The sequence below is a fragment of the Lathamus discolor genome, chromosome 3 (genome assembly GCF_037157495.1).
Source record: "Lathamus discolor isolate bLatDis1 chromosome 3, bLatDis1.hap1, whole genome shotgun sequence".
NCBI classification, from domain to species: domain Eukaryota; kingdom Metazoa; phylum Chordata; class Aves; order Psittaciformes; family Psittacidae; genus Lathamus; species Lathamus discolor.
The window spans coordinates 122,121,779-122,138,737 of record NC_088886.1 but is presented as its reverse complement, the minus strand read 5'-3'; the positions used below and the strand labels follow the sequence as shown (position 1 = coordinate 122,138,737).

General features: G+C 40.4%; 1 protein-coding gene and 1 long non-coding RNA gene across 17 annotated transcripts in view; one reads left to right on the top strand and one right to left on the bottom strand.

Annotated features, from left to right (window-relative positions):
• The window catches only part of KALRN (kalirin RhoGEF kinase), a 521,871-nt gene that overhangs the window by 393,400 nt on the left and 111,512 nt on the right, over positions 1–16,959 (top strand). The window contains exons 34-35 of one of the 16 annotated variants that reach the window (XM_065671405.1): positions 5,137–5,209; positions 6,576–9,608. The exons of 12 other annotated variants lie outside the window; for them this stretch is intronic. In XM_065671405.1, coding sequence (XP_065527477.1) covers positions 5,137–5,209; positions 6,576–6,625 — 123 coding nt within the window. In that variant the 3' untranslated portion in view covers positions 6,626–9,608. Of the gene's footprint in view, positions 1–5,136; positions 5,210–5,668; positions 5,759–6,575; positions 9,609–16,959 lie in introns of those variants that run through there. 3 more of the 16 variants (XM_065671406.1, XM_065671407.1, XM_065671408.1) reach the window with 3 other exon arrangements.
• LOC136010355 (uncharacterized) lies at positions 4,183–6,751 on the bottom strand. Its single transcript, XR_010610849.1, has 3 exons — positions 6,206–6,751; positions 4,403–4,524; positions 4,183–4,317 (listed from the first exon to the last, which is right to left on the bottom strand). It is a non-coding gene; the product is annotated as an uncharacterized LOC136010355 (long non-coding RNA).

Here is a 16,959-nt window from a genome sequence, read left to right as displayed (position 1 = left end):
AAATTACTGATTTGCACACAAGAATTAAAGGATGTTCTGTTTTTTCAGCTCTAAAGAGAGGCCAGCTGTTGTTTGACTTTTATAAATGTGCTGTGATTTTCAAAGAATCAGATGTTCAAGATTTGTTGCCATTTATGTTACATCAGAAACTGAGTTGGACTTCAGATGGCAGAGGAGCTTCTAAACCTGAATTGATCTTTGACTGAGTGGGAAACAGTTAAAATTGATTCATGTTAGTCAAAAATAGTATTTTTTTCCCAGCAGGATTCCATCTGTAATGGTTAAACAAATATACATATATTAAGAGTTGAAGTGGCTGAGTTCCTTTTTCCTCCTAGTATGCGGAAAATGAGAGAGCCAGCTAAATTGGAAGCCATTAAAGGCCATTTCCTCATTACTGCTTATCAAAATTAGCATTCGGTGATGTATTAATTATTCACTAATTCCTTCTCTTTCTTCTCATGAACAATTCCTTTTCACTTCTGTTCTTGCGCTTACTGCACAGCATAGAATGACAGTCCTGGGCTATGATTCCAGTGGGGTGATTCCTCAGGCTGCCCTCAGACTTGTTTGCTTTGTGGCATCTGATGAGAGCACACTTCCGGAGTACTCTGCCAAGACCTGTGGTCTGAAAGGTCCTAGGCCTACTTTGTAAGCAAGACTGCTCATGACATGAAATAGATACTTCTGGCTCAACATCACACTGTTTTTCAAATTTGTCTGTTCATGGAAGGGACAAAGGGTTAATTGAAAGTGGATATGTTCCCCCACACAAATGAGGACATAAATAGAACAGGAAGTGTCCGTCAATATTCTGAGGTTGTCTTTGTAGCATTCCTTGGGCCAGGCACTAAATCATCTGAATTGCTAAGCTTAGAAAGGAGCAAGCAGGATTCAGAACTTGTTTTAAAGAGTATATTTTTTCTTATTATTTCCTCTCAAGTTCTACCTTCCATGTTGTCATTAAGCAAGAAGCTGTTCCTCACCTAAACTTGACCATTCTCCTCTTGTTCTTCAGAGAATTTGAGTTCATATTTATTTATTCTATGCTATTGTTTTGAGCTGTTTCTGAGGTTTTGTTCTGGTGATTACAGCATGTTTGTTTGATTTGGCTGTACAATACCAAATATATCCCTCTGGAGGAGCAATATGTTTTCTTGTTGGCATAGATATTTTTTTTTCCTTTTAGAATTCATCAGTTTTGTGTAGTTAGTGTTTATTAGCTGAATTAGCTGAATAGCCAGGTTTGTTCAAGAAACTTAGAAAACCTTAGAACGCATGGTTCCAGCTAGAAAGGGCAAGTAGGGATAACACACAATAATTGTCTAGAAATGACGAAAGGTTGAAGTGAGATCAGAAATTAGTGTTAAGAATGGGTCTTTGAGCAGCACCGTTAAGTTCATTGATCAAGGACAAAAGAGGACATTGGAGATCATCCAAGTTCAAGGTTAATATTAGCAAAGAGTTTTGATACTGGAAACAAAACTGTGTGAAGGAAGGGGTCAAAGGGAAATAGTTTCAAATTCTTTTTTTCTTCATAAAGGGGATCAAGTCAGAAAAATACAGATCACAAACAGTATTTATAAGAACACCTTTAATTCAGAAGTGGAGAGTTGTACTGGTGTGCAGTAGCTCTGAGGTAGGGTTCTTTCTTTAATCAAGTGTATATGTATATTTGCATGCAGCAGTCACTGCATTCTTGGGTGTAGTCTGAGTTAGACAACCAGTTGTTGATGATAGTGTGTACTGGTGGCCTTGTCTGGATCTGGCTGACCCTTGGCGTGCTGTATTTATCAGTTCCTGGAGATTCAGTGAGATTGCTTGTCTCTGGAGCTGCTCAGTTCTTGGGAAAATTTCACCACCTACAGTCTCAGCTCATACTTTTCCTCCCTTCAGCTGGCTGTCTGCTGGTAACCGTTTCTCCATCCAAACCTTTGTGTATAGATACACAAAACCTATATAACGCTCACTCACACATTCTTATGTGGAAGAGGCCTTTAAGACATGGCCTTATAAAAAGTGCAATGCCTGATTATGGGCAACAGGGAGCAGATCGTCAGTGAATTTAATTGATCTTAACTCTCTGAGCAAGGCCACATCTACTTCAGTCTTTGTGCGTTGCCTGGTCAAGTACAGCTGTGAGCATGGAGGACCACAGATTATCACAAGAGCATGGAGTGGGAGGCAATAGAAGGACGCAATGTATTGTTTTTGTATTCTTTCCCATTAGATCCCAGTAAAGGTTACCTCATCTCACCCTTAGGTTTAGTGGGGAAGTAAAGGCTTTAAGTTATGGGAAGGGCTATTTCAGTTGCTTCTGCTAATCCACATACAGTCTTTTCAGTGATCTGAGGCAGTATTTATTCTGGAGCCAAGTATGGTTGCTACAGGATGCCCCAGGAGGCACTTCCCTGCCTTGAAGTCAGCATTCTCCCCACCTTGTAAACCACATGCATGCCTTGCTACTGGCAACTTACAGCTGAGAGACATCCAAAGCTTCCCGCAAGCCTCGGTTTCCAGAACCACAGTGCTGCTTCTATCCAGACCAACTTTATTTTTATGTTTGGAACTTGAATTAGTTCAAAATCCATCAACAATCAAAATCAAGCTCACCCTCCTTAAATGTGTGTGGGCGAGAAACAGAGGGGTGTGAAACATATGGCACAACTCCACAACCCCTCTTCTCCCTGGGTTCATTTTCCTGACACAACAGCATCACTTCCTGACCGTACTTGCAAATAAACAATTACTGAAAGAATATGGCTGGACCACACATGCGTATTTTCCACTCTCGTGGAGAAGAGCTCTGTGTTGGCTGGTGGTTATTTATTTTCACAGGAGGCAGCTGGGTTTGTTGTCATGTCTTTAGGGCACTATCTCTAGAGGTGCTGAGCTTTCTCAGCTTGCAGAGGCTGCAGGAAGAATTGAGGGTGGGAACCAGCTGTGCCCCACAGGTCTCAGGCCTTGGTTGATGTATTACTTCTAAAAGTTTTTCAGTGTTGATATTTACTGCATGATCTTGAGGAGTGAGTAGAAAAGGACAGCAGGGGGTCTACCAGGGAAAGGGACACTCCTTAACCACAGCATGTGATGTTCCTTTAAAATTGGAGATGGTGTTTTTAAACCATCAGTTAGAAGTGTGACATTTATATAGAGAGAAGAAAGTAAATTGAAACACACACAAAGAAACTTCAGCTTTCTGCCTTGCTACAGATAATGCAGCGAGAGCTGTTTTCTCATTTGAATTTAACTGATTCTCCTTAGAAATGTAAAAGACCTCATTCTGTATCTGTTGCTACATAGAAGATATGAAAAGGGGCATTCAGCAGGCTGGTCTTTGCCTTCACAGCTAGGCAGTGAGCATCACGAAGGACCTTCCACTGTGCAGCCTGCCAGTGTGTGCTGGGGCAGTTGAAGGGGTGACAACACCCCGTCTCTGCTGTCCCCATATGACCCCAGCAGCAGACCCAGCCAGGGGACACCTTTCCCCAGCTTTGTACTGGCTTAAACAGCTGCTGACTGCAGGGTACATCTTAGGGTCTGAGGGCTGCAGATCATGAATCACCTTCTGAGTTTTGTTGCACTGGCTGAGCAGACTGCAGCTGCGTTCCCCCTTAACAGAGGTGTAAACCAAATCTTCAGGGGTTGTTTTTTATGAGTTGTCTTTTGAAATCTTGGAGGTTTCACGTTCTGTCAGAGGTCCTGGTCTCAGTGCTACATGCAGTTACTTTCCAGAAACTCTCTTCCAACCCTGAAGTTCTGCTGCCCCCCCTGAAAACTGGAACTTTGGTACCTTTTGCCTCTAGGAAACCTCTGCCCTTCAAGCTTGCTAGGAGAGAAATTTGAGGACTGAGAAAGGACTTTAAAATAATCAGCCCTTTCCCAAGCTTATCGAGTTGCTTCTTTATGACCTTCTTGTGTGATGCCTATGTGTTATTTACGAGCACTTGGCTGCTCATTTCCATGTAAAAGATAACGCTGTTGAAGCTGAAATGCAATTAGTTATGAGGTACTGCAAAGAGGGAGAAAGGGGAGGAAAAGAGCTATTGCACTGGGTTAGGCAGCTGCTAGGGGTCAGAGGTGCAAGGCAGAAAAGATTAGTCACTTGAAGAAATGGAAAGAAAACAAGACGAAGTGTAAGTCAGTTTTGTTTCATGAGGTCAAGGAAACCATCTTACTGTGCACTAGGTGAATATCTGTCACTGAGCATCTTGTAGCTCCCCACCACATCCAGCCCTTCAGGAATCCATTGGCTGCTCAGAGTTTTGTTTCAGGAGTAGCAAGATTTGCCTCCAGCCTTTGAACAAAACACTCTTCCTGCGAGGGGGAACAGAAATGAATAAAAATAGTTCAGTATGAGCTGGGCTAAAGCAGATGTCTTCTGAGCAAATATACAACTTACTTTCCATCTGCTGACTCCCAGTCCTTGGTTGCTGTGAAAGACCAGCACTGCTGCATTTCAGGAGAACCAGGATGTGCCTCCCAGGGTGCAGATCTGAATGGCTGCCACTTGTATCTGTGAACCTGGCATTTTTGTTGATAGGAGTAATATAGTAACTGCTAAAATTGATCCCAATAAATGAGGGCTTTCCTTTGCATTTCTTAATGTTAGAACTGATAAATTCCCCAAAGAATTCTTCTGGGCATCCCATCCCGATCTAAACACTACAGCTAAGTAGCTTAATAGGATAAGTGCTTTATAAAGCAGCTGTGTAATATTTCAGTTGTCTTATTTCATTTCAGTAGCAAGCATAAGGGAAGCTAATGTCCCATTACACAGGGATTTGCAGTCACCATTAATGGAGATAATTCTCCTCATGGGAAACAATATAAAATACCATTGCAAGAGCTAAAACACTTTTCTAGCTTTTCTTTTTAATCACAACAGATTTGGTCTCTCTTGCTAGATTTCTTTGTGCTGCAGAGGAGGAAATAAATCTAGTGAAGAAAAATGATTTTAAATCCTTAAGTTAAATTCTTGATGAGGGACAATAAAAGAGAGATTTTGAGCATCCCAAGACAGCATATATATGATTGAGGAAAATTAAATACAATCATGGCAGTTATTATCAGTTTAGTGAGTTTTAAATTAGTCCCGAATGATGGCAGAATTAGGAAGAATTTCTACCTTTTCAGAAGAATTGCTGTGTTTTCCACATTATCGTCACTAACAGAAGAGGTCTCACTTGCGCTTTGTTCTATTTTGATGGTAAGTCCTGTTTTGACAAATATGCAGACAAGCTGCAAAACAGTAACTGACTTCAACTGCATGGCATGCCTATCTTACACTTTCAAATATATTCATAGATCTCAGTCTGCTGCAAAGCAGTCAGAGTCATTTTATGGCTGAGAAAACCAGGTCACAGAGCAATGATGTGGTTTGCCAGAGCTCACGCTGCTGTCCCAGAATGAAGAAAAGTTCTGTTTCAGTCGCACTTCATGGGCACCCATTCTTATGGGAGGTCAATGGGTAGTACTTGGTCAGAGACTTTCCTGACATCTTTATGGTGGTGCAGTTCAAAATGTCATTTGTAGGCATCTTGTCTTCCCTGCCCTTCAGCTTGGTCTGAAGGCAGGGAAGACAAGTCTGAATTTGCCTGTTTTCTTCATTTAAGTTCTAGTTAGGTTTTGCATTTCTGTTTTGAGAGGGAAACTTGGCTCATTTCAGGAAGGAATAGATAGCTGCCCCATTTGGAACCAAATCATCTGCGCAAGGATTGTTAGTGTCCATGTATTTAGGATCCATTAAAAGCTAAAGGTAAGCCATGAAATTATTTCTGCATCCAAGTGCTTATTTTCCCAACATCATAGTAATTCTAGGCTGGAACTTCAACTCAGTAAATAAGATTAATTTAGTTTAAAGCCTAACTTTACTAAGGAGTGATTCAACTTTCTGTAACTGGGCCTGAACAGCTATGGGAGCAACAAACAGCAAGGTTTGCAAGCTAGGAGAAGGGTGTTCTCCTTGGATCCTGAGCAACTGATGGGAGGCTTGGTATCCCATGCCAGTGACACAACATATGACCCATACAGCAAAAATCAGAAATAGATTTTCTAGTTTGCTTTGTTGCAGGAAGGGCAATGAAAAGTGAATCAGACAGTTGCATTTTTTTAAAAAATCCACGTTGAAGTTTTTCACCAAGATAGAATTTCATGTGAAATTCCTTGCCTTATGCTTAAGCCAGAGCTGAAGCTGTGCTCTTACCTGCATTTACCTGTATGAAGGGCAAGTCACTTCAGCAGTCGGGTTTGTAGAGGCTGTTGGCTGCCATCACTCCACCATGGGGTCTGAGGGAGAATCACTTGCATGTCCTACTTTTTCTTTTTTTCCAGGTACTTTATGTTTTAAAAAACCTCTGTGCAAGTCTTGGTTTGACACTTCAGATTTAACCAGAAGTGTCTAAGTATAGTAAGAATCTTGTTCCTGAAAGCATTTTTGAGCTGGGGGAAAAAAACATCCCCAGGGCTGAACACCAGGTTATAAATGACGTGTGTAAGAATGAGAACATACAAAGGAAGGAGAAGCCTTTAAAAAGATGACATAATGCTATTTCTTCTTTCTTTTCAAAATGCAGAAGCAGCTTGCGGTGCTCAGAAGCTCACAGAATCTGTTTTTCATGTCTAAAAAATACAGCAGTAGAGATTAATATATTGGTTCATTTTTAATGAAGTGAATCTTGGTACTGGATTTGAACATTTGCTGCAAACTCTTTTATTTAAATGCTTTCTTATTTATGGTGCCATGCTTGGACTACTATACGTAGCATTATCTGACTATAAACTCTTACAGCAAGATGTATTTCAGGATTAAATACATTGCGAGCATTCCACATTCCTTTTAAGTTGCTGGAGCCCAAAAGGGTAGGAGTGTTAGATTGTCCAGCTGCAGCCATTCCTTCTGCAGAGACTAGTGGCACATTGTAGGGGCTGTGGTGGCTGAGGAAGAGAGAAGTCATCACTGGAAGCAGCAACTGGATGTGGAGCTTGAATTGCACATCCTCTACTCACCACATAGGGTAGGTGACCAAACTGTTTCACATGCAGAGAGAGCAAATGGTGGCCTTGATTCAGCACAGTGTAAGTAAGGTCCCTGCTGGGCATATACTTATCATCCTTTGAAGTCGGTCAGATTTGAAAGTGTTGTGTTTTATTTGCTAGGTTATGGTCAGTATGCCCAGTTACTTTTCTGTATTGCCAGCTTAGAGACAGCATTATGAGCTGTTGTAATGTTCAGATGATTATTCCACGAGTTGTTTCTATTATGTGACTGATCATAATTGTCTTTTTGGTGCAAAAAAATAAATGTTTCTTCTCACTGACTGCAATATGGCAAATACAGAACTCACTCATGTAAAAATGTTGTGTAAAAGTGCATGTATGAGCTGCTCATCACACCTGTGTGTTCCTACCTCCACTTTCGGAAACCAGTTATGAATCCAGGCCAAACCCTGTCTCTTTTATGTGTGTGGGGACTGACATCAGTGAGACCTGAATTTGTCTCCCCTCTCAACCAGGTTATTGTTTTGAACCTTTATGCTTGAAACTGGAGAGTCTTGTGAGACTGATACTGGCTTTGAGCCAACACTGATCTTTTAGTCAAGCAAAGAAGAGTCATGTTTTTAGATCCAAAGATTAAACACTTCTTTCCTTCTGTCACACCTATTTCCATTGAAGGGTGTTAGTTGCATGAAGAGTTTCTGCCATTTAAAGTCAGCTGATCCTTAGAATAACTCATCTTCTGTACACTCCTCTCCAGCTTCTTCTGAAGTGTGTTCTTGGGTGAGTAAGTGTATGGAAACAAACTCCTAATTGGATGATAATTTACTTGCCTGTTCTCCAATATTCATGTATTATTCTCCTGTCTACTGCATAGTGTGCAGTGGTTTACTCCATCTTCATTTTTCTAAGAAAAAAATGAAATTTCCCATCTTTCATTTCTCCATACATCTAGGATGTAAGACTCAACATCTTTGTTGCCTAGGAACTTAGATCACTGATGCTGATTAGTCAATGAAGTGCTTTAGTCACATCATCTAGTTTTAATTGCACCAGTGATTTGGCTGGATGAAATGACTGGCACAGTTACTCAGGTCAGTACAGCTAAGTTGCACCTTCAGGCAGGTATTATTTTTTGTCACAAAGTGTAATCAGGAAAAAATATATGGTTTATCTTATTTTGTTGACTTCAAATACAGCAGAAATCAGCATCAAGTTAAATGTCATTGTTGAATAAGGCTTTTGTGTTAATGGGAAAGGAAAAAGAACAGGAAGAGGGAGGACAGTAAATAATGAGTTGCTCAGTTACACAGAAATGACAACAAGATGTGAATTTAAGTAAGGGAGAACTAGCAGAAGGAGGAGAAGGTATCAAGTCAGTCTCTTATTAGTGGATAAATTTGGCATGTTTGAGCAAAATAGGCAATGGGAAGAAGTGATACTGTGACTTTCTGATCAGTTCTGTAGACTTGAACAGTAACATGACTGTTTAGTCTGAGATTACCTGTAAAATGGAAAGTGCAGGGTATTTGTGACAGGCCTTTGGTCTGACCACCATGGGTGGTATTTTGCAGAGATCAGAAATACTATCAGGCAGTGTGACTGATTAGCAAGAGGTGTAAATGAGGAATCATGCCTAGAGAACAAAAGGTGGGGGAAAGGAGAATGTGAATAAAGCCTAGAGGCTGAGATGGGGAAAAGAGTAGGGAGTGGAACAGCCCCAAGCAGTGTATGGGAGTCCCTCATAAAGCAGAGGGGTGGGCAAAGCCCCACCATGTCCACAGTCCTCTGGAGAACAGGCTGCGTCAAGGTGGCCAAATGGATCTTGTTTATCTGAGGGGAGCCCAGTGAGAGCAACCCATGGCATGGGACCCATTGTGACTTGATTGTCTGCCTGCAGTTGAAAAGGAGTTTTACACAGTCCAAAGGAACCGGGGAGCCTGCTGGCTGTTTCCTTCTCTAGAAGTGAGATGGTATCACTTAAAGACACATTTAGTGCTGTTGTGCTAATGTCTCTCACGGAAAAGTAGGAGAAATGCTGGAATACTGTCTTTTGGAGTAGGCTTATTGCAAGTAAATTACAGACCGTGACTAATGAATGCATTTGACAGAAGAGCTTTTGATTTTACAACACATTCATAACACCTTCGAGCACTTAGTACCTTGTTAACCCAATTAGCATATGCTAAAACTGCCAAAGCAATCTGAACAGCTATTAATCACATGCCAAACTGTCCGAGATCATGCTTTGTTATTACTGCAGAGGCAGCTAAGAGTAGACTGGGAAAGAAGCATCTTTAAATGTCTAAGTGCACAGACAAGTGATTACATTAAAGCCAAAGAATACTAAATCAGAAACTGATACAATAACACAAACCATCATACCATTGACTGTCTTGTCTCATAGGCGGTAGAAGAGCTATAGTAGTGTAGGAGTGGAAGTACCTTATCCTGAAGCTGTAAGAGCACTACACGGTTTGTGCTGAGTAGTCACTGATAGTACTGTTCCATCCTGAGGGCTGTGCAGGTTGTTTCTAGCATGTTGCATGAAAAGGAATCATTAGTGAAACATGACTGCGATGTGCAAGCAAACAGACGTGGACTTAAGTACTTGTATTGAGCAACTTCAGATTGTACCCATGGTGAGTCATTTTCAGTCTCTAGGGTTCAGGGCTAACACTGAAGTACAGTTCAGCTGTCAGGCACAGGTGATCCTTGACCTCTGTTGCAAGATGGCTTTTAAAGGTGTTAGTGTGATGGGACCATTTGCTCCTGTCCAGAAGGAATGGGACAAGAGATCTGTGTCGCGAATATGCTGCATTAGCATGTCCATTAGGGAGCTGCTTTCCCGTTTCTGTTCCAGTTCCCATAGCAGTCTCATCTGCTAGAAGAGTTGTCTCACCTGCAGTAGACAGAACTGCTATGGTGATATAGTAATGGGTGTCTGTGTTCCTGCATGAGATATAAATAATACAAAGAATCCTGAGAAACCTTCAGACATTGCATTTGACCTAAAAACTGAAAAACAGCAAGAGGATTTGTGTCAGATCATTCCGTTTCATCTGTGAACTGATGAAGAGATTGCTGTTCTCAAAATCTGCTATGTCTCATTTTTAGTTACTACAACTGGATTGCAAACCTGGTATATATAATAGAATAACAATGAAACTACAAATAAAGAGCATGAGTTAACGATGGATTAAATCCAGCTCATGTAAGCAATGCCAGTTAGCACCTGTTTATAGATAATAAAATTAAACCAGCTTGGTATTTTTTAATGAGGTTATAATTCAGCTAATAGAGGAAATAGTGTCTCAGTGATAGCCTTTTGTGGGCAGTTGGTTTGGACCACATGATATTTTTACTAGCAAAGCAGAACAATAGAAAATAAACATGGCATGTATTAAATGGATGAAAACCTGGCTAGTTGACAGATATAGATATAAATAGAATTATTATAGGGCAGGCAGGTTTGTAGAGAAATCCTGAAGGGATTTGTCCTTTCCCATGTCATAGGAGAAAGTTTTAAACTTAGGAAATCAGGTTTTCTGTCATGGTTTCCACATCTGTTTGCGCTTTGCTCTCTAATAACTTTTGTACCCATTGGACAAATTTCCAGCAAATTGACAGAAGCTTCTGATCTCAAAAATCATTTCTATGGAGGTCAGCATAAAGGTAGGGAGAGAGACCCAGAAGCTGATCTAATTAGGAGAAATGGAGTATGAGCACATGTATTTATGGACACACACATTACTAGAGAATCCACATGGCATAGGTGCTTGACCCTCAAGAAAAGCTGAGAGACTGACCACACAGCCCAGATCTGTGGAGAGCTGGCCTACACTGGTTCTGTTCCATGAGGACTGCTCGTGATCTGTGAGAAGCTGGAAAAGATGAAATTGTGCCCGTAATGCCTGCAGCTGGGTGAGCGGTCAGGAGCATAACGAACAGCCTGCTGATCCAGATAGCTTGGTAAGCTTGGTGTAGGCAAACCGGACCAGCCCTAACATGTGAAGATCTTACAGAGGGAAGAATATCAGCCACTCTGTTAAGCACAAGGGATAACACTGGAAGACTTGTGATTTTACAAAGCTGTGGTGGTGTTTGCCATGCTAGAAATGTGCTAATCCAAGCTGCATGTTTCTTGCAAAAATACCCACAAAAAAACATTAGTTCAGATGCAAGCCTGTACTCTATCTCATGAAAAGTTGACTGACACTATCCCTGTTTCATAGACACAGAAGCAAAATAAGAGAGTGAAGGGGTCCAAGGACAGGACAAGAAGCAGAGCTGGAGTTAAAACCAAGAACATCTATGTCACAAGCAGTGGCCTTCTGTTTGGTTATTTTGGCTTCCATATCTGTATATTCCCACCTTTAAGCAGCAAAACAACCATGTGAGCATAAACCAAAGTGCTTTCCTTACATGAAAGTTCATAACAGTTTTGGGGCACTCAGCAATGGCCCAAATCATGCGCTGCTCTGTTGCTAACTCTAATATTTTAATCATTTTGAGAACACATCTTTAACAGCATATACAAGAGCAACAGGATAACAATAACAATAAAGTTCTGTTGTGTTCTTGATATAAACTTTTTGGTTTGGGGTTTACAATTTATGTGCTCTGGAACTGGATTATTGCCTCATAAAACAATGCAGCAGCCTTTTCTCATTTAGTTAGCCATCCATTTTTATTAGGGTGCTCTATAGAATGCCTGCAATAATATTGTAAAGGTGCAGAAGTTTCATTATTTCACAACAAGCAGCTAGCCAAGACCATTATTATTTTTACAACAGCTGGGCTTGCTATTGAAATATAGTTTTGATTATAACCTTTTTTTTCCTCCTCCCTCTTTCTCTTTACCAAAAGCAGGGATGTGCAATTGTTCCTTTTCAGATTGCTTTTCCACTGCCCCACAAACATGTCATTTTCAGTGAAATGGATGGAGTATAATGGGGGGTATAATGGGAACAGATCAGTGATAATGCATTACTGGAATACAGCCATCCTTGAGAGATCTTATAAAAATATCCAGTCTTCCTAAGCTTTAAAATCTGCAGTTTGGACAGCCTATAGCTGTACTATGGAATCTAGTTCTGAATTTTCCCCTCACAGTTCTTTGATGCTCAATTATTGTTTGGGTTCTGCCCTTCCCATCACGTTGCTATGACAACTCCTTGCATAAAACCCAGGGTTCAGGCAATAACAGCCGCTGCTTTGGAGCAGGCTCCAGGCTCGTAAAACTTGAAATTGTTGCTCAGAGAGATTACTGAAGATTAATGACTGTGCTCCGAACACCACAGAGCACATTTCTGAAAATCATGGTAATTAAATAAAAAATACATGCAGGCGATGTGTTCTCACACCTGCTGGGAGTGTTAGAGTTGCTGTAACTCAGTAGTAAAACATCAGTGGGTATTATATAGTTTCTTTATGCTAAATAGCTACAGTGTTTAATTAGCTGTGGTGGTTTTCCTTTGCCTGTTCTCTGGTTGTAAAGGGAACATATTGACCTGGGCTTGCCACTGAGGCTGGAGCAGGTTGTCTTCTCCTGGGCTGGTGCTGTGTGCCATCCTCGTTCAGCCTAACAGCCCCGCTGATGAGACCAGTCCTCTCTTTCCTGCCACCAGCCTCACATAATTTCATGGGTACATTACTGGTCATAAGGAAGATGAATACAGAGCTGCAAATTGCTTGAGCTGAACCATAAAACAGGACTTGTTTCATGAGCCTGATAAGCAGATGCCCCTGATGTTAAGCATATGCTATGCTCTACTCAATAGGAATAGAGTTAGCACTGCCTTGAGGTTAAGTGTACGTTTTTGAGTCCTGCCCTAGTTTGAAGGTCTTCAGTGTTGTGAACCTCACTGGGACAATGAATTAAATATGCTGATTATATTTGCAAAAGTGTTAGCTATTTTCATATTCAGTAATGACATCTTTAATATTACATGCCATATTAGGTGTAACCAGCTGTCACACAGCAGGATTTAAAATGATCTTAACAGGAGTCAAAGAAAGGCATTTTGTCTTCGCCAAAGACACTAGTACACAGTTGGTTTAGAGTTTATCTCTCTGAAGGTGAGCAGCATTCCTCAGGGTAGGTTCCAAAATCACATCTGTTCAAGAACAGTATGTTACAACCTTATGTTACTAAAATCAGAAGAAACGTGTACTAGGAAAAGCCTAGCTTAGGAAAAAAATCTCCTGTATTCTAAGGGGATAAAAATATTAACTCAAACCAAATGCATAAAGGCTAGGGTCATCTTTGTTCACTACAGCAGACCTCTCAAAATCTGTTTCGTATCGGGGCTGTCTGCCGCAGAAGAACTCTGCTTGTGCCCGTCGAGAAACCTGTAAGTATGAAGAATTCACAAAAAACTCAGAAAGTGTCCATGATGACAAGCAAAGAAGAAATATATGTCATCTGACAGGGAACAATAATTCATTTTGAGATCTAATCCTGTTTTTAAGTTAGCTATTTGTATGTTAACTTCCTCAAATCAGAAGCTTAGCCATCTGTTTCAGTTAATTGGTTAGCCTTTGGCTGAAGTTTAATCATTGTAGGAGCAAGAGGTAGTGGAATCAGTAGTCCTGAAGGGTTCTCAGGAACTAATCCCATGAGGCTGAATTTAGCGTCAAGCCTCAGTCCTTAAATAAAGGGTGAATTTGCATTACTGTGCAGGGTAAAACCCCTGCCAGGACCAGCATGGCAGTAAGTCTGTAGGAAAACATACTTTGTTGCTCCTTGAAGACTCTCTGGTTTTGTTTCCATATCCAGGACATGATCCTTTTTGAGGACTGCTAGGTTCTAGTGAGAATAGTAATGATAATAATAACTAAATTTGGACCTGCAAATTTGCCAACCTGGTGTTCATGGCTGACCTAGTCTGGCTGCCTCCTGTTTGTGGTGGGCTGTAGGCCTGGGGTAAATTGTAATGAAAACCTAAGCAGCATTCAGGCAGCTGGGTCAGCCTTTTCCTTTGGGGTTATTTCATATCAGTTGCTGCAGATTAGATTTGCAGTGTGGGGGTGCGTATGCACAAAAATTTAGCTTCCTCAATATTTATAGAATATAAAGCAGTCCTCCCAGTTTAAGGCTAGGATGAATGTTTCTGTCACATTAGGAAGGCAACCCTATTTTATTCTGCAGCTGCTATTTAAACATGATGCGGTCTCTTTCTAATCTTAGGCAAAGTTCAAAATGAGAGGTTTCAAACATCTGCAAACTATTACTGGCCATGCCGGCTAGTGGAGGTAATATATCATAGCCAAGAAGAGAATCAAATGTCTTAATAGTGTTTTTGTTCATTGCTTCAAAGTTTGTCCTCTTTCAGTGTTATCTGTTCTCTTTTTTAATGTGGTAGTCATTGTGCCTGCAAAGAAGAATGTGCTGTGGGTGAGGTGGGTGGGATCGCAGTGGGATGAGGGTGACACCCTTTATTTTAAGTTAGGGGAAAAACAGCAAACACCGTGGCTTCTCTTTTCCAGAGCAGGGGGAAATCTCAGTCAGTCACAAAAGCGCACCCTCTTTGCTATGTGCCAAAAACAAGATGGGTGGTTCTAGCAGAATATGGGCGAGAGGGCATTTCGTTTTCCTCCAAAGGGGAGATAACAGATCAGCTTTCTCGTTTGTCATGGAAACCTTTTGTCAACCCAGTAACAATGACGTCAAGGTGGCAGTGGCACACTGACGGGGTTTGTTAATGTAGCACACACCTGTTTAACTGCCAGAGGGGAAGGTATGTTGGCTTTTACATTTTCCATCCCTGATTCTCAACAGCTTTTGGGTGAAGGTTTAGAAAGTGTTATTCAAGTCCCAGGGCAGTTTTCCTGAGCTGTAGCAGATTCATACTGTGAGCAGGTGGTGCTCGAGCTTTCACTTGCAAAGAAATCCAGCTAAGAGGCATTAGCTCATGCAATGCCATTCTATAAACCCTCCTATTTGGGATATTCTTTTGGAGGGTGGTGAAAGCAGACTTGTGCCTCAAAAGAAGGGCATCAAATTCCTTCAGTGTATTTGCTTTGCTTGAGATTCAAGGTTTTGCTAGGGATTACCAAAGGGACATTTTAGAAACACTTCTGTAAAAAGGGAAAATCAAACCTATATTCCTTACACCACTTCTGTAGCTGTAGGTACGCAGCAATAAACTGTAGCCCATTTTGGGAATGACTTATTTTCCCACCCTTTTTTTACTGTTATGCTTTTGTGTTTAGTGTTGTTGACTGGCTACTTTTTATTTTTGCAAAATTACATTAGGTCACCCTTTCACTTCATTCAGTGTTGCTTTTGTGACTGCCTTCCCATTTTTAGTAACTAAAAAATGCTTTAAGAATTCCTTTGAAAATAAACTTACTTTTTTTCACAAGAAAAAATGTGTTAGCAGGGGAAGCAGTTAATTTTTGTTGGAATGTTCATGCTTACTAGCAAAATCATAGATGATGTGTTTGCAGAAGACTGAATCATTTAAAGAATTGCACTGTGTCAATAGTTGATGCAGTTTCTGTTACCATGGCTAAAACATGAATTTACATTAGTTACATTTCTTGTCTATGATAATTCATTAATTCAAATAAATTAAGGTGATCCCTTGTTACTGCTAAACAATATGCATGAAACTTAATATTCCCTATCATATAGTTTATAAAAGCAGAAGAAAAGCCTATGATGTGGATGATGATGCCAATTATATTGGGTTGCAAAGTGGAATTAAAGCTGAGAAAAGAAAGGCATAAAATGACATATGGTGATCAGAAAAGGGAAATGGAGTCAGCCTATGTAAATGGCAATACTACACAAATACAAACCAGATGTGTGTAGTGAAGCAAGTGAGTTGTAGAAGTCTTTGCAAGAGAGAACTATCTGGGAATGTAATTTTCCAAATAGCCAATGAATTGAGATAACTGGTCAGCTCATAATCCAGGGCATCCGAATAGGGACAGATGATGTTAAATGGCTGCCAGGTTTCAAGGAGGTAGAAAAAGCAAAATTAGATGATAAACATTTTGTATTCCATGGAAGATGAAATTGTCCTTAATGCGAAAGAAATAAGTTTTTGCTACATTAGTACTGTTGCCATTGTGGAGAGTGTGTGTAAATACTCTGGAAGTATCTATGAAGAACTATAATTCTCTTCAGCTTCAGTTTGGAAAACATTGTAAACTCCTTTACATTATTTTTAAACCCCTTACTGGTAATTTCAGACTGACAGAAAGATCTTTCATGTGATCTAAAGTCACCATAGCATAATATAATTTTATTTGTGACTTTGTGGCTGGAAGACAAGAAAAAGACTTTATAGACAGTCTTGAAATAAGACTTAAAGTTCTTACTACCACTGGTAGGGAAGCTGAGACATGGCAAAATCTGAGGTCTAGTTTGGAAGGTGTTCCTTTTCTCTTCATCACCCCATATCTGTGAGATGTGACTATGGTCTCTGTAATGAAGTTGCCACGTGCTTGGTGTAACACAGAGAAAATAAATAGAGACAGGCAAGTGGAGCTAAGTCACTTATTTCTCAGTGACCCACATCCCTCTTTCTAGAAATAAAATAGCATCCCACCATGGAAGATACTGCAGAATCATGTGATCAAATGATTTCACTGAATACTTAAATGCTTCTTCATTTTTATGGACTGCTTCTTGTTTTGTCGTGATTGCAAGTATTCACATCAGTCCTGACTCACAAAAGAACACAATTTACAATTTAAGTCCTATTGATTTTTCCTGAGCTTGTGCATACGTATGGGTGTTCTCCTGAATTATAGTTTGTGCCTCTTGCATCAAATTCTTTACATTCAGGGGGGCGCATGAAAGAGACATTTGTCAGAATAAGGAATTCTCCATTTGCCCCTCTAATTTTCTTGAAAGCTTTTTGTGCCGAGCTATCTCTTTAAATTCTTCAATCTGGGGATTTTTCTGAAAAGGAGAAAAACTTTGGGGGAAAAAAACGCCTCATATTT